Genomic DNA, 25,678 nt, shown 5'->3' with positions numbered 1-25,678 from the left:
GATTATTTCATTGTGAAAAAATCCTGTTTTTGGAATTTACAGAAATTCTCTTTTAACATGGCTTATAATATTGTAAAATGTTTAGGAAACTAGATACGCAAAAGTGCTGTTTACACAGCGCAAAAGTTATTTAACTTTTTTTTCAATTTAACAGTTAAAAAAAAATATTGATTACTTAAATAAAGACTTCAGTACTAAAAAAATCACAAAAAAATATTGTGTTCACTTGTTTTCTCTTTTATTTTAAATTTAAATACTCAGACATAAAATACTTGACATATTATTTTACTTCAGTACACGCATACATATGTTTGTACCTGAGAGCATACTTGCCAGTGATATTTTTTTACATGACGTTAACTATATATTTCTCAACCTTAAATTTTTTTTAATTGTGTATTTACATTTTAATATGTATAATAACAAAATGATATTTAATTTGGTGTATTTGTTCTATTGGCATGCCTTCCATTTACTTACTGTACATATTCATGCATTACTATTAATGAAATTTTTAATAGTACTGAATTATTAATTCAATACTACTTTTAATTATTATATCAAGTATTTATAATAAAGATATTAAATCAGTTTTACTATACTAAGGCGGTTTCACAAGCTCAAGCTGCTCATAATTGAGTTATCCTTTCACTGAATTTATAATAAAAATTACCTGACCTTTTTTGTAACTCAGACACAGTCACACTTTACATGTTGAAAAACTGACAACGCTTTAAGCTATAATTCTGCCAAACATCATTGCAGACAAAATAACTTTCTTCACAATCATCTGCACATTATTGTCATATGATTGTGAAATTATGAGCAACATCTACCCAGTAATTAAAGAGGTTTTCAAAACACAAGCGTCAAAAGACTTGTATATTCTACGTTGGAAAAACAGACAAAGGGCCATAACTCTGCCAAAACTCATCTAAGCCTGAAATGCTGTCATTATGATGACCAACACTTCAAGGTCATTCAACTGTGAAAGTTTGAGTGGGATCCACCCAGTAATTAAAGAACAAGAGGGCCATGATGGTCCTGCATCGCTCCGCTGTTTTTTCTTTGCGAAAAGAACGTGTAATGCGCATGGGTTGAAATGTACTTAAGCAAATTGTGACTTTCTCTTTCTATCCCTCGTCCCACTGGGCGCTTAAAGTTGGAAGGATGAGCATTTTTATATATGGAAAAAGTTACTACCGTGTTAACTAAACAGACAAAAAAGCCTGGGAATTGTTGCACAGGTCCTTTGCTTATAACGTAGGTACATTTATCTCTCCAAAATATATTGTCGTTCTTTCTATTTCACATATTTTTAGATGCTGAAGATCAAATCTACGCATTTGATTTGAAACAGATTCACAAGACCCATAGGAATCAAAATTCCTTAACCCTTTACCAAACAACACATTTTGGACTTTCCCAATTTGAAAGAGGTTGCAGACGTCAATTGAATTAAAATGGAATATGAAGGAAATGATCAGGTAGGGTAGAAATAATTGTGATAAAAGGAGAAATTGCTCATCAACCCACACATCCCTTAGACCAACAATAGAATATTATGATAATCTAAAGATTATTTCTTTATATTTATAAATGTATTTAATTAAGTAATACATTTGACTTCTAAGATCAATTCATAACTAATATTAAGAAAATTATAAAATGGTCAGAAATATATATGGATTGTTGAGCAATTGACAATCATTTCAACAATTCATGATCAGTCACGATTCACAAATGGAACAATGAATCATTAGTTATTAAAAAGCAGCATATACGATAGTTAAGACATTGCACTTCATTAATTTCAACACCTTCTCTTCGATACAAAGTTTGAGTTTACCATGCAGTATCATATATTGACTTTCCTTGAAATAATTATGTTCATGGAAGCTGTGTTTTTAAAATCAATAATATATTATTAAACTGGTTTTAACACTATAAAAAAGACATGAAATTAACATGTCATCCAAAATATTTTCATCCGGATATATGGTCACTTTCGACATATTTAAATAAAACCCGACTTTGTTCAGTTTATAAGAAAAACATTCATAACACATGTTCTTACTTCAATGCCTTTGTAAGCAGTCACCATCTGACCTAAAATGGCACTAAACGACAGGGTTTTATCTCATGTTTACACATACATGCCATAATTTTTTAGGTCCAAAGCGGGACATTCCATAAAAAATTGTCGGGACATTTGACCAAAAAGCGGGACACCTAAAACGATTTATCATTCCACCTTTACTGTAGTAAGTAGATCTATAGTACTAACAAATACTCTTGATACTTTTATTCAAGACATAAAACATCTGATATGAAGCATGGAATCTAAAACATAACGATAACAGTTTTATAAAATAATACAATAGCAAACAACGAGGATAATAGTCATCTTTTTAGAGTACAAAATCTGGAACATTACGACAACAATACTCATTATATCACTTTCCAATCTCCACGCAGAGTTGTCGTTCCTTGCTCTCACATACAACTCTGCGAAAGGCTCAGCCCTCCATTTTGTCTATAAAATAGATAAAACCGAACAAACGCATTCAACGTATATTTGATTGGATATTTAAGATCGCATGCATTAAATTAAGAAATATGACTTTTAAATGTACGATAAATCGTGCAAAAACTTGCGAGTTTTAATGCAACTCTTTGGAACTAATTTATTGCCCATTTACGCAGATGGAATCATTCCACGCACTTCACAAATGTAAACAATTTAACATATTTTTTTTAGTGACGTTAGGAATTGCTTCGACGTGTGTATGTATGTTGGTTTCTTAACATAAAAAAACCATATCAATTTTATAATAATGAATTAAGACTGATATAAGATATCATGGTATGAGATGGTTTTCTTTAATGCAGTGAATGCAATGTAACCGTCGTGCAAGAGATTGTTTAGTATTCTGTAACCTCAATGATGAACGCTTGGAATGATCATGACATAAATGAGACGCTTTCATAACAAAAGTCCGTTCTGAGCCCAACACAGAGGTGAATGTAATGTAACCGTCGTGCAAGAGATTGATTACTTTCAATGGCAAACATTAACGCAGGGGAGGCTATCCAGTACACTGAAAGTACGGGTTACAGTAAACTATCTACTAAACAGTTACATCAGTTACACACAGAATGCGCGGCCGTACACATTTCCGAGGTAGGTTTTTGGTGGAACCAAACCGTCTTTGTGTTCATTTTAACTCTCAACAACGCCTCAACCGTTTTTACACCAACAAAAACAAAAGGACAAAAGAAGTCTATGTATGCTTTACTCGAATTATTTTTCTCTCATGTTAATAATCATATTTTGTTTTCTTCTTATATACACAGATTAAACTGAATTGTGAATTGTCAGGCGCTGTATTGGGGTAGTGTCAAACTGTCATGAATAACAACACGTTGTTTTTATTACAATAACACAAGACAAGATGGGTACCACTTTTACTGTTTGTTGCGATGTTTTTTTAAGCATGTATCCATGCGCAGTTTGTTACTTGTCGATTGTCGCGGCTTAATTGGAGTAGGGTCAAACCGTCATGCATAGCACCTCGTGGTTTTTAGCTTAATTGGAGTAGGGTCAAACTGTCATGCATAGCACCTCGTTGTTTTTATTTCAATTATACCCAATTACACTAGACAGGATGGGTATCACTTATTGGACTGTTTGTTGCAATTTTGGTATATTACACATTTGGATTATCCCGCTATTTATGAAATAAACATTGAATTCCAAAGACTCATTAATGACGTAGAGTTAATTTTACAAAACAATTGTTTTGTAAACCGTTTCAAACAAATACAAAAATAAACACATTTTCAACATTTATTTCATTATAATACATGTAAAACTATCGATAGCAATAAGCGACCACTATCTTGAAGACCACCATGGTGTGAATGCCTGACGAAATCAATAATAAGCCGATAAATCGCTGATAAGGTGTCATAAACAACACTGGTACACACGATAAGTAGAATCGGATTGTTAATTGGGGGCAATAAAGGGATTAGCGGGGGTAAGTGTTAGCGAAACAGAGCTTGAATAGAGAATTTTATTGGGAACCTATAGACCTTACATCGTTTTTACGAATGTCGGGACAAATCGTCTCATATCGGGACGGCGGGACAAAGGGCCCAAAAGCCGGACTGTCCCGCCGAGATCGGGACGTATGGCATGTATGTGTTTACAAGATGTTGATGTTGTTGTTGGTCACAGCCAAACAGCCGCAGTAATCTCCACTGGTAAACGTCATATGTTCAGTTTTGTGACCCCCGGGGCCGGGTCAAATTTGAGCCCAGGGGAATAATTTGAACAAATTTGGTAGAGGACTATAAGATATCACTACATACCAAATTTAGTAGCCCTAAGCTCTATAATTAAGAACAAGAAGATTTTTAAAGTTTGCACAAAAAAGGCCTACCGAATTTGGTAGAAATAGGCCCAATGGTTATGGACAAGAAGATTTTTATAGTTTGCACAAATGGGCCCGATATAAGCATATGTTCAATTTTGTGACCCCTGGGGAACGGTCAAATTTGATCCCAGGGGCTTAATTTAAACAAACTTGGTAGAGGACTATAAGATGTCAGTACATACAAAATTTGGTAGCCCTATGCCATACGGTTATGGACAAGAAGATTTTTAAAGTTTGCACAAAATAGGCCTTATATAAGCAAATTTTTGATTTTTTGACCCCCCAGGGCAGGGTCAAATTTGACCCCAGGGGCAAAATTTGAACAAACTTGGTAGAGGACTATTAGATGCCACTACATACCAAATTTGGTAGCCCTAGGCCCAATGGTAATGGACGAGAAGATTTTTAAAGTTTTCACAAAATAGGCCTTATATAAGCAAATTTTCAATTTTTTGACCCCCCGGGGCAGGGTCAAATTTGACCCCAGGGGCATAATTTGAACAAACTTGGTAGAGGACTATAAGATGTCACTACATACCAAATTTGGTAGCCCTTGGCCCAATGGTTATGGACAAGAAGATTTTTAAAGTTTTCACAAAATAGGCCTTATATAAGCAAATGTTCAATTTTTTGACCCCCCGGGGCAGGGTCAAATTTGACCCCAGGGGCATAATTTGAACAAACTTGATATAGGACTATAAGATGTCACTACATACAAAATTTGGTAGCCCTAGGCCCAATGGTTATGGACAAGAAGATTTTTAAAGTTTGCACAAAATAGGCCTTATATAAGCAAATTTTCAATTTTTTAAACCCCCGGGGCAGGGTCAAATTTGACCCCAGGGGCATAATTTGAACAAACTTGGTAGAGGACTATAAGATGTCACTACATAGCAAATTTGGTAGCCCTAGGCCCAATGGTTACGGACAAGAAGATTTTTAAAGTTTGCACAAAATAGGCCTTATATAAGCAAATTTTCAATTTTTTGACCCCCCGGGGCAGGGTTAAATTTGACCCCAGGGGCATAATTTGAACAAACTTGGTAGAGGACTATAAGATGTCACTACATACCAAATTTGGTAGCCCTTGGCCCAATGGTTATCAACAAGAAGATTTTTAAAGTTTGCACAAAATAGGCCTTATATAAGCAAATTTTCAATTTTTTGAACCCCCCGGGGCAGGGTCAAATTTGACCCCAGGGGCATAATTTGAACAAACTTGGTAGAGGACTATAAAATGTCAATACATACCAAATTTGGTAGCCCTAGGCCTAATGGTTATGGACAAGAAGATTTATAAAGTTTGCACAAAATAGGCCTTATATAAGCAAATTTTCAATTTTTTGAATCCCCGGGGCAGGGTCAAATTTGACCCCAGGGGCATAATTTGAACAAATTTGAAAGAGGTTCACCACAGGAACATTCCTGAGAAATTTCATCAGATTTGGACCAGTAGTTTAGGCCACGACTTTTATATTTCTTGGTTTACAAAACCGCCGACCCTAATTTTTGGAAAATGGGAAAAAAAATAAAATCGGAAAATCGTCTTTTTTATATATATTTTATTCCCGACCGCACTGAAAAACGAGCGAAACGAAAAAAAAAAACGATCCGGTTTGAGTACGGTTGCGAATAAAATCAAGTAAGTACAATCAACGATTGGTTTACATATATTACAGAGATCGGGATATTTTTCAATGTGACACAGTATGTACCAGTCCTTTTATGGGCACTTCTCAAAAATTATTTAATTACAGACAATAGGAAAATCAGCGTCAGTAAAATGTCGACCGCATCAAAATTTATTTCCGAGTCTGTGACGCAACTATATTGTTTAACATGTTTATTATATTAAACAAACCCGATATTATAGTAGATAAAAAAGTATTACCTTGCAATTTGATAATTAGTATAAATAATCCAATAAAACACTGCCATTATTTACGATATATGTGTTTAGGAATTTTGTAAACACGTCCGCCATAGTTTATAGGAACTGTACAGAAAGTTTGGAAATCGGAACAAATCGGTATATCTCGGAAAATCATTGATAAATGTATTTGTCGTTTTAATGCTCAGGGCCGAGTAATTTCGGCAAATCGGAACTCAACTTGCGTAAAACACTAGCTCAATTATCCGTTAAACTCCGCCTCTGTTCTCTGCAAAAGATTCGAAGGCGGAGCTATGCACGTGCTATAATTATAATTAAATTGGAGGATTGCAATTGAGAAACAAACGCACGATTGGTTCGGCATGTTGATTGCTAGACAAAGGAAGCCAATTTTGTCGGCGTGAAATTTGTCGCTTTATTGCTTCAGACAGCAAGCGGCTTTCCTTTGATGACGTCAAACTGTCAATTCACACAGACTGCACATTTTCGTAAGACTTTAACTGCATGGCTCCTTGTTTACAATTCCAGTAAAAACACTTGCTAACATTAAACTTTGGATTAAATTATCAAAATAAAGCAAAAGCCAAGTTGACAAATATGATTGTATTAATTCGCGTCAGTTCAAATAAGACGTTTTGCTTTGTAAATCAACGAGTTTTCATGACAACAACAACTTTACCGAGACGACGCGAGGATCGATCTACCTCGATTTTTTTTCATGGACGATGTCATAAGTCCAATAAGAGCAAACACATACTTTGTGTATGAGTAGTTTATCTTATATAAGATTTATGCAACGGGCACCGCATTGCGTAATGGTGCGCATCGAATTACGGAAATGAAGCGCAGTTTTTCGTTTTAATGGGAGAAGAACGCATGTCATTTAATGGAGTGTTTAAAATTGCCTGATGTTACAAAAGGTGCTTTTAGGTGACTCATTTCATTTGAAGATATAGATGTGTTTCATTGCATAATTTGATTTTTCGTCTCTGTGTTAAGGTTATAAAAGATATGATGTCTTTGTTCTGATGTTATTAGTATTAACTTATTTTTCCAATGTTTTTTTTTTTTTTTTTTTTTCGACCGCCCGATGGACCATTTTCAAAATAATTTTTGTAAACCAATAAAAAAAAAGTCGTGGCCTTAGGAGAAGATGATGTTAAAAGAAAAAGTTAACGCACGCACGCACGGACGCACGCACGGACGCACACACGACGGACACAGGACCATGACATAAGCCCCGCTGGCCTTTGGCCAGTGGAGCTAAAAATCCAAAACATAAGCCAGAGCTCCAGATAAGGTTTTGTGAAATTCTAACGTTACTACCAGATTTTTAAAAAATAATTCTTAACGTTACTACTAAGTTTTGGAAAATAATTCTTAACATTTCTAAATGACCTAAAAATAAATAACAAGAGCACCGCCTTGCGGGTGCAGACCGCTCATCTATTTTCTTTTAAAAGGTGAAGGGACTCTCATTTTCAATCACAAAGGAGGGAGGGGTGGAGTGAAGAGGGGTGTATAGTGTGGGGTGCGATGGTTGGACGTTAGTTCAAACATAAAAAAAAGAAATTTGGGAGGGTGGGGTGGGGGGGGGGGTATAGTGTGAGGGTTTGGTGGTCATTTGTGAGATGATCTTAAAAAAAAAAAATTAGGGGGGGGGGGGGGGGGGGGGGTGGGATTCGCGTGGGGGGAGGGGGGGGATTCTACGGTGCGATGGTTGGACGGTATTTCAAACATAAAATAATAAAAATAAATCTTTGTGTTTTTTAACAGTTTCACAAAAAATAATTTGGGGGGGTGGGGGGGGGTAGGGGTGGGGGGTATAGTGTGAGGGTGTGGTGGTCATTTGTGAGATGATTTTAAACAAAACAAAAAATAGGGGGGGGATTCGGGAGGGAGGGGGGGGATTCAGGGGGGGGGAGGGCTCGGGGGATGGTTTGGGTGGAGTCTATTGCGGTATGTCAGGTAAGAGTAGTTTTGTCAAAGTATCAATCAAATCTAATCATTAATAAAGAAGTTATGGCAATTTTAGCAATATTTAATAATTTGACCTTGAGAGTCAAGGTCATTCAAAGGTCAAGGTAAAATTCAACTTGCCAGGTACAGGAACCTCATGATAGCATGAAAGTATTTGAAGTTTGAAAGCAATAGTCTTAATAGTTAAGAAGTAATGTGGATCGAAACACAAAATTTAACCATATATTCAAAGTTACTAAGTCAAAAAAGGGCCATAATTCCGTAAAAATGACAACCAGAGTTATGCAACTTGTCTTTTTACTGTACCCTTATGATAATTTGCTAGTGTTCCAAGTATGAAAGCAATATCTATGATACTTTAGGGGTAAAGTGGACCAAAACACAAAACTTAACCAAATTTTCTAAGTATAAAGGACCCATAATTCCGTCCAAATGCCAGTCAGAGTTACATAACTTTGCCTGCACAGTCCCCTTATGATAGTTAATAAGTGTTGCAAGTATGAAAGCAATAGCTTTGATACTGTAGGAATAAAGTGGACCTAAACACAAAACTTAACCAAATTTTCAATTCTCTAAGTATAAAAAGGGCACATAATTCTGTCAAAATGCCAGTCAGAGTTACATTACTTTGCCTGCACAGTCCGCTTATGATAGTTAGTAAGTGTTGCAAGTATGAAAGCAATAGCTTTGATACTTACGGAATAAAATGGACCTAAACACAAAACTTAACCAAAATTTTCAATTTTCTAAGTATAAAAAGGGCACATAATTCTGTCAAAATGCACGCCAGAGTTATCTAACCTTGCCTGCCCAGTCCCCTCATGATAGTAAGTAAGTGTACAAAGTTTGAATGCAATAGCATTGATACTTTCTGAGAAAAGTGGACCTAAACGCAAAACTTAACCAAAATTTTCAATTTTCTAAGTATAAAAAGGGCACATAATTATGTCAAATTGCATGCCAGAGTTATCTAACTTTGCCTGCCCAGTCCTCTCATGATAGTAAGTAAGTGTACCAAGTTTGAATGCAATAGCATTGATACTTTCTGAGAAAAGTGGACCTAAACGCAAAACTTAACCGGACGCCAACGCCGACGCCAAGGTGATGACAATAGCTCATAATTTTTTTTCAAAAAATAGATGAGCTAAAAATGGTTATTTTCATGCAAAAAATCAAAATAAACATACAAGCAACTTAATTTAAACGAGTTCAACAGTGTCTATTCAGTATATACAATTTTATTTTTCAAATACCTTCATATGCCCAAACTGTGCTTAGAATGCATGCCTTCGATGAATTTTTTACATATTTCACAATTAAAACGGGTCTCCCCTTCAATCTTTTCAAAGATTGGCCACGGGAATTGTCCCTTCCACTTGTTCAATGTTTTTTTGTTTAAGTTTGTACCCGTGGAGTCGTGTTTTTTTTAGCTTTTCCGACTGTTTCGGCAACTGAACTGACAACATCGTATAAGATCTTATCTATACTGCCTATCTTAACATTCAACTTCAGCTCACGTTGCGTACAATACGTTTAAACGTGTTTTTGCACGCTTTGCATTTTTTTAGGACGCTCTCTGGGCGCCGCCATTGTTTTTTGACAGATAGACTGTAAACGCCGCTTTTATTTGAAAAAATGCGCTTTGTTAAACAAACCCGATAACCATTTTATATAAGCACCAAAAAGATCTTTAATACATGAGAAGAACTCAATAAAAATCGATACGAACCGATGTAAAAATAATAGTCATAACTTGATTTTGTAATTCTTAATGGTACGACAAGATTTTAAAATAAATACGTAACAGACTTGAAAATAATTCGTAATTACGAAAATACAACCCTTATCTGGAGCTCTGATAAGCTGCAGGATATATATGAACAGACGGAGTGACCAGTACCATGCTTAACCCATTTATGCCTAGCGTCTAAAAAAAAGGCCTTGGAAAACAGCGTTGACCCAGATGAGACGCTGCATAATGCGGCGTCTCATCAGCGTCTGCGCTGTTTGCTTAAAGGAATTTCTGTAAGAAATATTCTAAATATAGAAATAACTATACTACAAATCCCTTATTTTGGAAATAAATTGATCCAATTAGAAGGATGGGAGAGTCCGCTAGGCATAAAAGGGTTAATTTCTCCCACACCGTGGAGGCATACTGTGAAACCATTTATTTTCGTCAGCATGAAATTTCGTCCTTTTTAAAAAAATGACTATTTCGTCAGCACTTCTGGTTTTGAAAAACAAGCGTCCGATTCGTTTGTAATGTTTGTAAAACATGTAATACACGGTTGCGAAAAAATCGTGCTGGGGAAAGAGGGGTGACACTTGGTAGTCACTTGCAGGAGGTGGGCCTTGTTTGGCATATGCCAATTAACAAGTCTGTTATTTTAGGTGATAGTAACTATACCCTATTATTTTATGTCATTGACACATTCTTTGTTATGATTAGTGGATAAGTGGGACTGAATACCGTTAACGAGTGTTTTAAACAACGAAGCCAATTACCAATAGGTCTTTTTCCATTACAATCACGGACAACCAACACAAATCAATATGTTCTTTATTAATTTGTAATAAAAGCGCAGAATATATTTCAGTCAGGTGTTGATCACACATCGTCATATTTTAAATGCGTTTAATAGTATTGTCTTTAATCCGGATTCGCCGCGTGTTGGCTGTATAATCTGCAACACCAGTGAAAAACACAATACACACAATGGGTAATAAAGTTGTTTACAATTAGCGCTAATCAACACTATTATACCTAAACGAAGTCGACGCATTCGATACAGCCTTATTGCATTGGCGTTTTACAGGAAATGTCAGTTGTCAGTACACTGTATAATGTACACCCCTTTGTGTCAAAACCGGATTTAACTTGAGTGTGAATAGTCGACTGTTTCATGTTCTTTGTATCAATAACATCCAGGTATCTGTACTATAAGTATACCGGTCTACAAACAAGGTGCGCGCTTCCGCATATGGGTTTTCGGACGTTAAAAAAATTGACCTACGGTTTAGCGTTCATGCGGTTTAGCAATATAACTCGTTTTTTTTCACTATTTCTTTACTTGCAAAAAATACTAGTGGCTTATAACTTACCTTGCAATCTTTTTTTCTCGCATTTTGCGAGTGTGCGAGTGTTAATTTCGAGCCCTGTGTATATGCGTGGATTACGCTGGATTTAAATGCCTCATGCCTACGGTAATTCAGTCTTATTTCTTTCAAATATGGGACATGATTGTTCGTTAGGATCTTGAATTCGTCCATCGGTCGAAGGACGAAAAAGACGAAAATTAATGTCTGACGAATAATAATGGTTTCACAGTAACTAGTAACCTAGATTAGGTTAAATTGTTACCAAATGTATAATCAGGGAAGTTATTCTGATAAACACCATAAATTGTGAGCAAAAGTTGTTTCCCTTTGCTATTAAAACAATTATAATCTAGACTGTGTTTATTGCATAATAAATCACATTTTGTTTTAAAAAATCACACCAGAATGATGAAGCACAATTTGAAACAGCACAAACAGGAGAACTCAATATTGAAAAGACAAGCATTTGCTATAGACATATGTGTTTTCATTTATTATTCAACTGCTGAGCAGTTTATGAAATGAAAATACCTGGGACCAAAATGTCCGGTAATAGACCAATTTATACAGTAGTTAGTGTTCAAATATTCTAATTCAATGGATTTGTCATGAAAACTATGGTCATCATGATAGAAGCAATTTAAAAAAAATAAAAAATCTGCATTTTAGAGACACATATGACACAGGTTGATGATGTATAGTGTTTCTATGACATGCTTTATAAGCACAGATATGGTGATATTGGTGGATATTGAACGGTTATAAGCAACCATTCAAACGTGTTAGTATCCAAGAGCTGAATCAATCCATGTTAGAACTTAGCAAAACCGTAAAACACCCTTAACCTGTCACACATGGATCATTTGAATAATTCCAAGTCCAAATTAACCCTTACCACTTTGATTCATATTATGACACATTTGTAGTCCCTTAGAAAGTTAAATTTAATATAAGACCTTTCTTACTAGATTCAAATTATAAAGGCTTAATTTCCAACCTTTAGATACTGATGAACAGCAAAAAAAATCAACCTGAACAGACTGCCAGTTTCTTGCAGGCTGTTCTGATTTTATGCTGTTTGCACATAGCCATTTTCACTTTGCTTCTGTGAGGGTGATGGTTAAATCAAGCTCAAGGTAAAAGTGAGGTTGGATGATGAAGGTGGATGTGGAATGATAATTAGCAACAGCAGCTGATACATCAGTTAGCAACAACAGCTGTTACATAAGCTAGCAACAACAGCTGTTACATCAGCTAGCAACAACAGCTGTTACATCAGCTAGCAACAACAGCTGTTACATCAGCTAGCAACAACAGCTGATACATCAGCTAGCAACAACAGCTGTTACTTCAGCTAGCAACAACAGCTGTTACATCAGTTAGCAACAACAGCTGTTACATCAGCTAGCAACAACAGCTGTTACATCATCTAGCAACAACAGCTGTTACATCAGCTAGCAACAACAGCTGTTACTTCAGCTAGCTACAACAGCTGTTACATAAGCTAGCAACAACAGCTGTTACATCAGCTAGCAACAACAGCTGATACATCAGCTAGCAACATCAGCTGTTACTTCAGCTAGCAACAACAGCTGTTACATCAGTTAGCAACAACAGCTATTACATCAGCTAGCAACAACAGCTGTTACATCATCTAGCAACAACAGCTGTTACATCAGCTAGCAACAACAGCTGTTACTTCAGCTAGCAACAACAGCTGTTATATCAGTTAGCAACAACAGCTGTTAGATCAGTTAGCAACAACAGCTGTTACATCAGTTAGCAACAACAGCTGTTACATCAGTTAGCAACAACAGCTATTACATCAGCTAGCAACAACAGCTGTTACATCAGCTAGCTACAACAGCTGTTACATCAGCTAGCAACAACAGCTGTTACATCAGCTAGCAACAACAGCTGTTACATCAGCTAGCAACACAGCTGTTACTTCAGCTAGCAACAACAACTGTTATATCAGTTAGCAACAACAGCTGTTAGATCAGTTAGCAACAACAGCTGTTATATCAGTTAGCAACAACAGCTGTTATATCAGTTAGCAACAATAGTTGTTACATCAGCTAGCAACAACAGCTGTCACATCAGCTAGCAACAACAGCTGTCACATCAGCAAGCAACAACAGCTGTCACATCAGCAAGCAACAACAGCTGTTACATCAGCTAGCAACAACAGCTGTTACATCAGTTCCCAGACCTAGTCATGTCAAATAGGGACTCTTAGATGAACAAGTAAAATCTAGTTTACCATTCGAATCATGCTAATATAAGTCCAAAAATAGTCTTAAGGTCAAAGTTAGGTTGAGAGATATGACTGTGTGAATAGGACAAATGTATAAGCAAGTTTTGTGTAATTAACACAGATAAGTAGCAATTATTGTGGCGCTTAACAAAACAGTTCAATCTATTGTAAATGTCACAGAGAGACAGAGGAACAAAAGGAGAGGACAATTACTAAATTTCCTGCATCAAGATGTCGGGGCATACACAAAACATGAAACATAAAAAGAGAAATTACCATCAAGATTCCCAAAAATAACAGCAAGTGGCAAAGTAATCGCTAGATTCAATGAACGTTATAATAGCCAAAAACCATACCTTGAGACAGAATCATAAAAATGAAAGAAAACTATTAAAACTTACAAACAGTAGCTGGCCTCCGGTTTCTCCATTCAACTTTTGCATCTCAGCTTTAAGGTCAACCAGTTTCTTGTGTATGACCTCTATATCTGGGTCAAGGTCATCTTTCTTCACCCACTCTAGTCCAGACCACGCATTGTTATCCATGGGGACTGTAAAATTTCATTTTAAGAAACTGGTTAAGTAAGTATGGGTGATAATGCATCATTCCAAAAATGAACCAATTGAAATTAAGGATGACATTTTCACAGATAGAACTCTTACATTCACGGAATATCAAATCATTGAGCCAAAATGCATCATCTATCCATAATTCTCCCATGAAAGACAGGTTAGCTAAAAAAATTACATTTATACTATCATTGTTTTTTGTTGTTGTTTTATAAAATTCCACAGCTTAACCAAACTCATTTGGTTGAATCCCCCAAGTGGGCTATGCTATGAAGTCTGTAACCCCAAATTACTTCCTCGTTTCGGGAAAACTGGGCTTAATACATATGTGTTAAGTGTTGTCCCAGATAAGTCTGTGCAGTCCACACAGACTTATAAGAGACAACACTTTCACATTTTAATGGTATTTTCCATTTAAAGGAAGTTTCTTCTTAGCGCCAAACCAATTAGGCGGAAAGTGTCGTCCCTAATTAGCCTGTGCAGACTGCAAGGCTAATCTAGGATGTCATTTTACCCACATGCATACAGCAAAGTTTTCCCATAACAATGGGCATTTATCAATTGCCACTCTACGAATAGCTGCCAATCTAAAAAGACATAAATGCCTAGTGCTCTGGCCCATTGGAGAAAAGACTTTTATTTTGCATCCATACAGAAATTCAATATAATAATCATGAAGTGAAATTTGTATTCACATGCATAGGCCTAATTTGTAAGCTGATTACAGCCTCATGTATGTGTTTACTTGAAAAAACTCTACAGCATTAATGTTTCTTAATATTGCCCCCTTGGTGCAAAAAGGTACCATGTGACATTGAAACAAGAAGGCACATGGTACCTTTTTGCACCAATTGGGCGAATTATTTGTTATTATTGTGCCTGACCATGCATTGGCCAAATACAACTTACGTTTTCATGATGAAGCATGACAAAAAAAGTTGATCACCAACCGTTTAGAGACATAAATATTGGGTCGAAGTCAATGCCCGAGGTATCGTCATCAGGGGACGACCAGCGCTCCAGGAAACCGTCTCCGAAATGGCACAGATCCTCTAAAATGGGCAGTTCCTTGTGGGAGTTGTTGTTGTTCAGGACGCTGGGATCAGGGGAGACAAATATGGTATGACCAGAGAGACAGGGTTGTGCACCCTCAGGTCGAAATGGGTTGAACACAAATGGGAAATGCACTGCTGGTTCCTCGTCTTCAGACAGCGTACTGCGTTTTCTAAGATCTGAAAATATAAGCAATAAATTATACCTCACTTCTTCCTTTCTCTGTTAGTGGCAAATACTGTTCAGCAGTTTATGAATACTTTATTTTAAGTCAGCACTTCTCAACTTTCAAAATATCACAGATTTATAGTCCACTGTTCTACCAACTGAGCTAATTGGACCAAGCTCATTGTAATACTGAAATTTAACAATGATAACACTTAGAATTTGAGTCTCACACTGGAAAAAATGGAGAAAATTGCATGAGCCAAAAATGTCTTCCCAGATTAGCCTGTGCAGTCTGCGAAGGCTAATAAAAGATTGCACTTTCTGTCTCCACTGGATTTTTGTTGATAAAAAACTTCCTTTCAAAACAACAAAAAAATACAATCAAAGAATATATTTTCACCGCTGCATGACAAGCCTGTGCACACTTTACATACATGCACATGCATAAACGCCCCATTTTTCCGCAGCCAGTCTAAAATACTTGTTAATGCACTGTTGTGTATTGAGATTATGCCGCTACGCCCCGCCTTCTTGTAAATGAAGCGTAGCAACACCCCGCCCCATGTTCTTCATAACTGCATGTTGACCTCTGATCTGGTTAGTTAGTTGTTAGGCATTGATCACTTCTATTGTTGAATGATAATAAAGTAGCCACTGAAATTATATGCGTTTCACTTCGTTTGTTTACCCAAACACAACATGCACATGATTGAATGCAACAAAAAGCGAGATTCATCCTACCTCTGCGTAACTCATACAGCTGATGAAAGGGGTCAGGATCTTTGGTGGCCTTCGTGTGAAACGTCATCAGCCTCTGTCGCAGCTCCTCCTGGTCCCGTTTCACATGGTGACCATCCTCCTGTAGAGGACCCTGCTCACTCAAGATAGCGCGCACTGTCTCCTGGCGGATACGCTCGTGTTCCTTCTTTAGTCTGAACAGGATATTTGAACTTGTGAATTTTAATACCGTGAAATCATTATTATAAGTGTGACATTTATTTTCGTTGATTTCATGATGCACACATTTAACATAAATCCTTCTTTAGTCTGAACAGGATATTTAAACTTGTGAATTTTAATACCGTAAAATCATTATTATAATTGGGACATTTATTTTCGTTGATTTCATGAGTACACTAATGCACAAATTTAACATAAACACATTGGATTATAAACGACAAAGATACCTCTTTTTCTTCTCCAAAATCAGAAAACCACAAACTTACTTGTCCACATTTTTTTTTTAGAAACTAAGAAAGTACATTCCAGTCCACAAATATTAATGATTTTACAGTGTCTGTGCTATGTTTTGAGCTTTTTTATTTCTAAGTGTTTATGGTAATCAGAAACAGACTATAATGGTAGAAATTCTAAACGGTCAGCTATTATCACTTTATTTGGGAAACATTTTCAGTATCCTTCAATGCGCATTAAAAAGGTGTGTTACCTGTAAACAATCAAGTACCATTACCTGTAAATGATTGCCTCAACTTTGTCTATGTTGTTCTTCTCCTTTTCTTGATAAAGATTGAATTCCTCTTCAGAAATCGAGTGACCTGGCAATTTCTTTGAACACTGGAACTGAACACAAAACAGTCACATAAAACAGTCACATAAAACAGTCACATAAAACAGTCACATAAATTATTATCATTACAACACTTATATCTATTCAAAACTCATTATGCAAATAAAAGAGTAAAAATATCTCATATTTTAAAGGTATGATAATGTCAGTTCAGTTTCTGTGCCAGTGCTTTCACAACATCCTTTTTAGCTACCCTTTAGAACCAAACTGAGAAAACATACAATAAAATATAGAACAATCAGACATTTAATAGACAGCTGGCATATTGAGCTTAACATGAAATGAAAGCTAATAATCCAATTTGCTTTAAAATAATAAAATAGATGATAAATTGTTAGTTTTCAGTGTGATAACTTTGTATTTTACCATAAGAAAACAACTATTACTTGCTTAAAAAACTAACCAGTTCTTTATGTAATGCAAGTCTTTTCTTCAGCAGGTCTAATCTTTGGATTTCATTGTCAATTTGAATCTTTCTTTTTTCCTGAAGAAGAAATATTGATATTTAATGTGTGTTAATATGGAAATAATCTGTAAAAATTACTTCAAATCTCTTAAAAAATGTGCATGTCCTTGAAGGCTGGTTTCTTAAAAGATAAACCCCAGCTTTAACCCTTTGCATGCTGGGAAATTTGTCGTCTGCTGAATTGCTAAAATAAGCATTTTCTTCTAATTTTTTTCAGAATACTATCAGAATAGCAAACAGTTTGGATCCTGATGAGACACCACATTCTGTGGCATCTCATCTGGATCCAAACTGTTTGCAAAGGCCTTCAAAATTCAGTTCCAGCACTGAAAGAGTTAACAAGTGAGTGTACTCTTCCTTTACTCATGAAACCAATAAAACCATTTATGTGATCCAAGGTTTAAGTGTTCTCTTGATATTGTTTGGAAACAATTGTCATGGCATAAGCATCAGCAGTGCGACCTTGACTTCTGATGTATTGACCTAACAAATGATATATTTCTGATGTATTGACCTAACAAATGATATATTTCTTCCAAGGCCACCATATAAGATCATGACTGTAGGTCAAATCGTTTTTATGTATCTTTCTGTAATCAAATTCCAGTTACAAGTCTCTGGAAATTTCCTTTCCTAGCAAATAAGAATCATACACATTTAAGAAGGTAAGTTCATGCATCATTAACATATTGTGTGAAAAAACAACAACGGTCTCCACACACACGACCAACCATCTGATGCTAGAAAGGTACAAACAGTGCTCCAGCAAGGCTTAAATAGAAGGACATAGCACCCTGGCCCCAAACAGTGCTCCAGCAAGGCCTAAATAGAAGGACACAGCACCCTGGCCCCAAACAGTGCTCCAGCAAGGCTCAAATAGAAGGACACAGCACCCTGTCCCCAAACAGTGCTCCAGCAAGGCTTAAATAGAAGGACATAGCACCCTGGCCCCAAAGGTCCCAAACTGCCCCCTCTGACACCCACTTGTCTTTCTTTGATCTGATGCATAGTTATACAGAAAATTTAATTTAAAGTTAAAAAAACTAAATTCACAGTAAAACTTATTTATTTACAGCAGAAACAATGTTTTTTACTTAAATGCATGTTATATGAAATGTTTATATTAAACATGCTTTATTGAAACAATTATGCAATAAGGATCAGTTATGATCTTGCTTGCTTAAGTTCCCATTTGACAAAGAGCATCCTGCCTTTTTCAAATCCAAGCTGGAGCACGGAGTCAATGTTCTTTGTATGTGTAACTACTTATTAGGCCACAACAAATTGATGATGTGTTCTACAGATTTTAGCCAACCAAAAATTCAGCGAGCGAGCGAAATAAAAATAAATACATGCTTATTCCATTTTTTTTTTAATTGCAGACGAGCGAAAAGCGAAAAATAAAAAAGACAAATATTGTTTATATAAATTGATACTATATTTTAATATAGCACATATATTGGTCTAGTTTAGTCCAAAAAAGACTAGTTTACATTCTAGTATAATGACTAGTACTATTATATATATTTATAACAATAGAAGTACAACCATAAGAGGGAACAATTTTTTAATCAAATCAATTTTAACAAGCAAATTTTTTGAATTGATATCCCCCGCCAATATACTTCTGGACACAAAAGTTTTCTGGACAGATGGACAACGCCTACGTGCATCATCCTCTTATCCATATATAAACTCATACCAAGTTTCAATGAAATCCGCCAAAGCACTTCCAAGATATGGCTCCGGACACAAAAGTGCCGGACAGACAGATGGACGGACAACGCTAAAACAATATCCCTCCGCCTATGGCGGAGGATAAAAACAGCATACTTTTCCAAGAAACATGCAATCACGAATGACTAGAATCAGCTTAAATCTTAAGGCAAAACAAATAAAATCTTTAGAAATAGAAGTAAAACTGGTAAATACTTAACACTTGTATTTTTAAAGTTAAAGCATTTGCTGTTTAATCCAATCCATGATTTTTCATTTTCAATCACAACATGTCAACACTAATACATCATATGAACATAATTTTGCTTTGGTGTCATTTTCAAACCAAAACAAAGTAGGAATGGTTGAAAACATGAATGAGTTCACTTGACTTCTTGCTTTTTAACAAACTTCTTGGCGCCCCAAGTTTATGCCTTTTTTCCAGAATGTCGACAAGACACACACATTGGTCTGACTATGAAAATTTTTTAATACAAATTTGCAACATATGCATCGTTGTCATCTAACAATCTGTTCCACGGTGGATGCACACTGGCGGTAGGTAATGACGACACTTTTTTTAGTAATAAGCTGTTTCCACCTCAGAGTTGCAGGTCATGCATCTCCGAACATACAGGTTAGGAGCATCTTCTAACTGATCTCCACATATATAGGACTGGCATGTCTTGATGTTCTGCAATAATTCCTCCTGCAAGAAAAGGAAATGTTATGGACCTTTTTCACAAAATTGACAGTCATCATTATTCTCACTATTTCAACAGCAAAAATCTAGTGTTTTTTATAAGGCTTACAAAAATTTCCATTTTTACCGACCTGATGTGCTTGTAAAATTCATTAAACAGAAAACATGTTCTACTTTTATTTCCACTATTTTTTCCAAACAAAACTTTGAGAAGCTTTAATCAAGTGCCACTAGAAGCTTAATTTCAGGAAGATAAACAAGATGCGTTTGTGAAACACAATGTCCCCCTATATGACGTTTGACCTTGTAGGATGACCTTGACCCTTCACCACTCAAAATGTGCAGCTCCATGAGATACACATGCATTTCAAATATAAAATTGCTAGCTTCAATATTGCAGAAGTGACATTACATGAGCAATTTTGACCCATATATTTGACCTTGAAGGATGACCTTGACCTTTCACCACTAAAAATGTGCAGCTCCATGAGATACACATGCATGCCAAATATCAAGTTGCTATCTTCAATATTGCAAAAGTATTAATAAAATTAGCGATTTGGGCCACATATATTTGACCTCTGACCTTGAAGGATGACATTGACCTTGACCTTTCACCACTCAAAATGTGCAGCTCCATGAGATACACATGCATGCCAAATATCAAGTTGCTATCTTCAATATTGCAAAAGTAATCATAAAATGAGCGATTTTGGCCACATATATTTGACATCTGACCTTGAAGGATGACCTTGACCTTTCACCACTAAAAATGTGCAGCTCCATGAGATACACATGCATGCCAAATATCAAGTTGCTATCTTGAATATTGAAATACTGCAAAAGTGTACATTAAATGAGCGATTTTGACCCATATATTTGACCTTTGACCTTGAAGGATGACCTTGACCTTTCACCACTCAAAATGTGCAGCTCCATGAGATACATATGCATGCCAATTATCAAGTTGCTATCTTCAATATTGCAAAAGTAATTGCAAATGTTAAAGTTGGCGCAAACCAACCAACCAACCAACAGACCAACCAACCAACAGACCAACAGACAGGGCAAAAACAATATGTCCCCCACTACTATAGTGGGGGACATAAAAACTAACACTAAGTTGCATGTTGATGTTCAACATTTTTATTTTATCACTACCACCTAGTTTACCACAAATTTTTACCGCATTGACGCATTCTGGTGATATTTCGTATCCCGATGCAGATGCTGCTTCGAGGAACAAAGCACGGAAATCATCAGTAATGCGATGATTGATTGCAACTGGCGAAAAAATTACGTTGCCATTAACATCTTTCGCGGACACAACGAAGCAGACGTACGCCGCCATTCTTTTACCATAAACCAATCAATATCGGAAAGCGTTATAACAGTCTATATCGTAAAATACGTTGGCTAAATTAAACAATTCAATGAACGAATATGTGGGGAGCACAAATTGTTGCTGCGGGCGCAAAATAGAAATATTTTTTTTTTTTCTCTTGGTTTTAAGATTTTTAGGTGCGGGAAATCCATTGAACACGTAATCAATTTGTTGTGGCCTTAGATTCATTAAAAAAGTCATTTCATTTTCGACCATTCTGATATTTATTAGATAATTGCTACATAGGACTCTCATCATGCATGCATATAAAATGTAGCTGTGCATTGATGTATTATTTTCATGTAAAATTTTGGTTTGAATACATCTCTCTCAACAGATTCTAGTGCAAAATGTATGAAAAATACTGTTTGTTGTAATTTTTAATACAAACAAAGATTATCTCCCTTTTAAAGATTGAACTCTTATCAATGTTAAGTTACTGCAATCAGCTTACCTACAAAATAGTATGTATATTCCAAATGGTTACCCTCTATTAAAAAAAATCCTCAAAAAGACTTCCATTACTGTGCTTTGTTTTCTTTATACCGGTAATTTATCAGTCGTATATCGTATGCAATTTAAATTATGATTAAAAATCCGACAAATCTCAAAATTAAAAGGATTCTTTTCATATTTTGTATAAAAGAAAAGGCAAATGGATTCAAATTTCCCTCATAATAAATCCAGAAATTATATTACAATCTATTTCCCTGTTAACACAAGTTTAAATACCTTCATCAACAAGTTAAACACTTTTATCACCAATCACAAACAACAGCCCTTTCAAAAATCAAGCAAGCCCTAATTGATTGAATTGTCAATCAATATTCAAGATTATCTGGTAAATCCGTCTTTCCTCACATGTATCACATCTTCTGATAAAATCCATAGATTCCCCATTTATTGACATGGATTTCAACCCATAGGACCTTATTCAATTTTTTACAATAACCAGAACACTCACTGTGTTTTGACTGATCCCCATCGGCCTTAAACTAAAACTTTTTCAGAAATGCTATCAGGTATCAATAAGAAATGTGTCATCCAATCAGACTCCTATTATGATAATGGCACATTAAGAGTTCATTACAACTGGGTGACTTTCTTTAACCCTTTAACACATAAAAAGGTATTTTGAAACACTTGTAGTCCCTTAGAAAGTTAAATTTAATTAAAGACTTTTCTTACTAGATTCAAGTTTTAAAGGTGTCATTGAATCACCCTTTATATACTGATGAGCAGGAAACAGCATAAAACCTGAACAGAGTCGACTGTGAATTACTCGCAGGCTGTTCTGGTTCTATGCTGTTTGCACACAGCCATTTTCACTTTGATTCTGAGTGGAAAAGGGTTAAACAGACAAGAACTTATACTGGTAATTTCTCATACCTTGCAAAATTTAAGGATAAATTTGTTGTTAAAGGTAATTCATCTCATGTGCTATTACAAATGCACAACTTTGACAGAAGCTGATGGTAATTATAATCACTTGCTCAATATATTATTTTCAAGTATTTGAAAAACCAAAAGCAGCTTAAATGGATGCTTAAAAATGTCATTTCTGTAATGGAAAAAATAAAAATGTCATTTTTCTCACGGAGAAAATAAAAATGTAATAAATTATAGAATTGAATTTCGCTCAACAGACTTTATATCCATGCCTATATCTTTCACCAAAATCTTGTTTTATTAACCTATAAATGTATAGTCTTCACCTGCATTAAAACTATGGCACGCTGATCTTTATAAGTTACAGAAAGAAAATCATCAATGAACTGGTCATAAATTTTGCACTTATTGTCTTTAAGTGGCTATTCACCGTGAAGGAGGTATTTAAATTGGCATCCGTAAATCATGATTCCCCTAACATCAATAATGTTTTACAACTCTTAGATTTGCATTAAATGTTTTATGAATGTTTATTCATGAAAAATAGTAACAAACTCCTTTGGGGAGAAAACAAGGCAAAAAAGGCTCTTACAAAATGTTTTGATTAACCCTTTCAGTGCTGGAACCGAATTTTGAAGGCCTTTGCAAACAGTTTGGATCCAGATGAGACGCCACAGAACGTGGCGTCTCATCAGGATCTAAACTGTTTGCTATTCTGATAGTATTCTTTGAAAAAAAATCGAAGAAAATGCTAATTTTAGAAATTCAGCAGACGACATTTTTGCAGACGACAAATTTCCCAGCATGCAAAGGGTTAATGATGGAATCATAGTGTCAAAACTGCTTGAAATGTTTTTATCAGCATATATGGCCAATACAATGGATAGGAAACTTGAAACCATTTTCGAGAATAACAGTATCTTTAACCCTTTCCCACTAAGAGGCGCGAAAATGGGCAAACAGCATAAAACCAGAACAGCCTGCGAGTGACTCGCAGTCTGTTCAGGTTTAATGCTGGTTGCTGCTCATCAGTATCTTAGGAAAGGAAATGAAGCCCTTAAAACTTGAATCTAGTAAGAATTAATTAAATTTAACTTTCTAAGGGACTACAAATGCATAAAAATACATATCGAAGTGGGAAAGGGTTAAAAACAAATCAATCTGAAGTTTTGTGTTAGTCAATTACAAGTGTTTATTCAAAAATTGGGAAATATATTTCAATACAGAAAAAAATATTTATATTTGAATGTTTTGGTCTGGGCACTTAGTTTATTTTCATGAGTGTTTTAAAATTTCATGAAATTGTATATCCTGTGGCCATCAGTAGTCATTACCACTTTCAAAGATTTCCCTGTAGTTTGTAGGAAAAAATAGAATATTGCAATTTATTACGTGATATTCAATTGATTGTTTCATAAAATATTACTATAAATGTAAATGCGCCATGTGAAAAAGTGTCTAATACCATATGCCGCCAAAGTAGCTCCAGACGCAGTGTACAGTGTGACTATTAAGTCAGGCAAGGTTTTGTTGTCTTATTAGCTGCATAGCTCATGACCAGACTGCGCAAATGCCTATTGCATAAGACCCATTTTTGCATGACAGGGCTCAAATATTTTCTGTACTCTGCATACTGGTGCAGATTGTGGTCTGATTACTTGTACATACCTTCTGTGCAATAAGTTGAGTTTTTCTTTTGAAATATTCTTCAACTCTGGAAAAAATGCAAAATTCAAATAGCAATTTTCACAAAGTAAATGGGTTTCTATTTTAAACAATATATACTTCATGTGTTTCATGAATTTAGACTACAAAATCAATGAACAGACAGACAGACAGACTTTCATCATGGTAAATTCAGTCTATCCCCCACGAGTTTAAATAATATTTTTCTTTACATGTAAATGTCTAAAAATATTTTTTATAACATTCATACCAAACTCTCTCATAACCTCAAATACGCCACGTCTCAGACTTTCAGTGTAATCAGTGCTTTGATTTTACCTTAGTTTCCTAGCTAGGTATGAGGTAGATGACAGACGATCTGGTATCCATGGAAACACATTTACAGGGCCTTCCAATTTGTGACCTGAAATTAACAACCTAACATGATTATTTGTTGCTTAAAAGATTAAATGAAATGCAATTTAACTTACTTTGAGCATCTATTTGAGAGCTGAAATGTACATTATAACATGGTGAAAAAAAAACATCTAAACATGCAAAGATACAATAAATATGGAAAAGAAAAAGTGTGAATCAGAACTCATATTTAAACAAGAGCACCGCCTTGCGGGTGCAGACCGCTCATCTATTTTCTTTTTAAAGGTGAAGGGACTCTCATTTTCAATCACAAAGGAGGGAGGAGTGGAGTGAAGAGGGGTGTATAGTGTGGGGTTGTGGACATTTATTACATTATCTTCCAAAAAAGCGAAAAAAAAAAAAAAAAAAAAAAAAAAATCGGGGTGGGGGGGGGGGGGGGGGGGGTGTGGGGTGGGGGGTGGTTTGGTTGGTGGTTGGGGGGGGGGGTTTATAGTGTGAGGGTTGTGGGTGATAATTTGTGGATGATCTTAAAAAAAAAAAAAAAAAAAAAAAAAAAAAATCAAAAAAAAAATTTGGGGGGGGGGGGTGGGGGGGTGGGTTGGGGTATAGTGTGAGGGTGTGGTGGTCATTTGTGAGATGATCTTATAAAAAAAAAAAAAAAAAAAAAATTAGGGGGGGGGGAGGGGGGAGGGGGGGAGGGGGGGGAGGGCACGGGGGATGGTTTGGGTGAAGTCTATTGTGGTATGTCAGGTAAGAGTAGTTTCATCAAAGTATCAATCAAATCTAATCATAAATAAAGAAGTTATGGCAATTTTAGCAAAATTTAATAATTTGACCTTGAGAGTCAAGGTCATTCAAAGGTCAAAGTAAAATTCAAGTTGCCAGGTACAGTAACCTCATGATAGCATGTAAGTATTTGAAGTTTGA

The 25,678-nt window shown here is 35.7% G+C and overlaps 1 protein-coding gene across 2 annotated transcripts in view; it reads right to left on the bottom strand.

The window, feature by feature from the left end:
* Positions 1 to 25,678, bottom strand: part of LOC127856627 (uncharacterized) — a 146,005-nt gene that overhangs the window by 78,189 nt on the left and 42,138 nt on the right. For both annotated transcript variants that reach the window (XM_052392946.1, XM_052392947.1), the window contains exons 7-13: positions 24,713 to 24,797; positions 24,377 to 24,422; positions 17,454 to 17,534; positions 16,934 to 17,043; positions 16,204 to 16,394; positions 15,192 to 15,473; positions 14,074 to 14,222 (exon numbers count right to left, since the gene is read on the bottom strand). In XM_052392946.1, coding sequence (XP_052248906.1) covers positions 14,074 to 14,222; positions 15,192 to 15,473; positions 16,204 to 16,394; positions 16,934 to 17,043; positions 17,454 to 17,534; positions 24,377 to 24,422; positions 24,713 to 24,797 — 944 coding nt within the window. The remainder of the gene's footprint in view (positions 1 to 14,073; positions 14,223 to 15,191; positions 15,474 to 16,203; positions 16,395 to 16,933; positions 17,044 to 17,453; positions 17,535 to 24,376; positions 24,423 to 24,712; positions 24,798 to 25,678) is intronic.

The sequence above is a fragment of the Dreissena polymorpha genome, chromosome 13 (genome assembly GCF_020536995.1).
Source record: "Dreissena polymorpha isolate Duluth1 chromosome 13, UMN_Dpol_1.0, whole genome shotgun sequence".
NCBI classification, from domain to species: domain Eukaryota; kingdom Metazoa; phylum Mollusca; class Bivalvia; order Myida; family Dreissenidae; genus Dreissena; species Dreissena polymorpha.
Note: the sequence above shows the minus strand (reverse complement) of the source record. Positions and strands in the feature narration are given on the sequence as shown.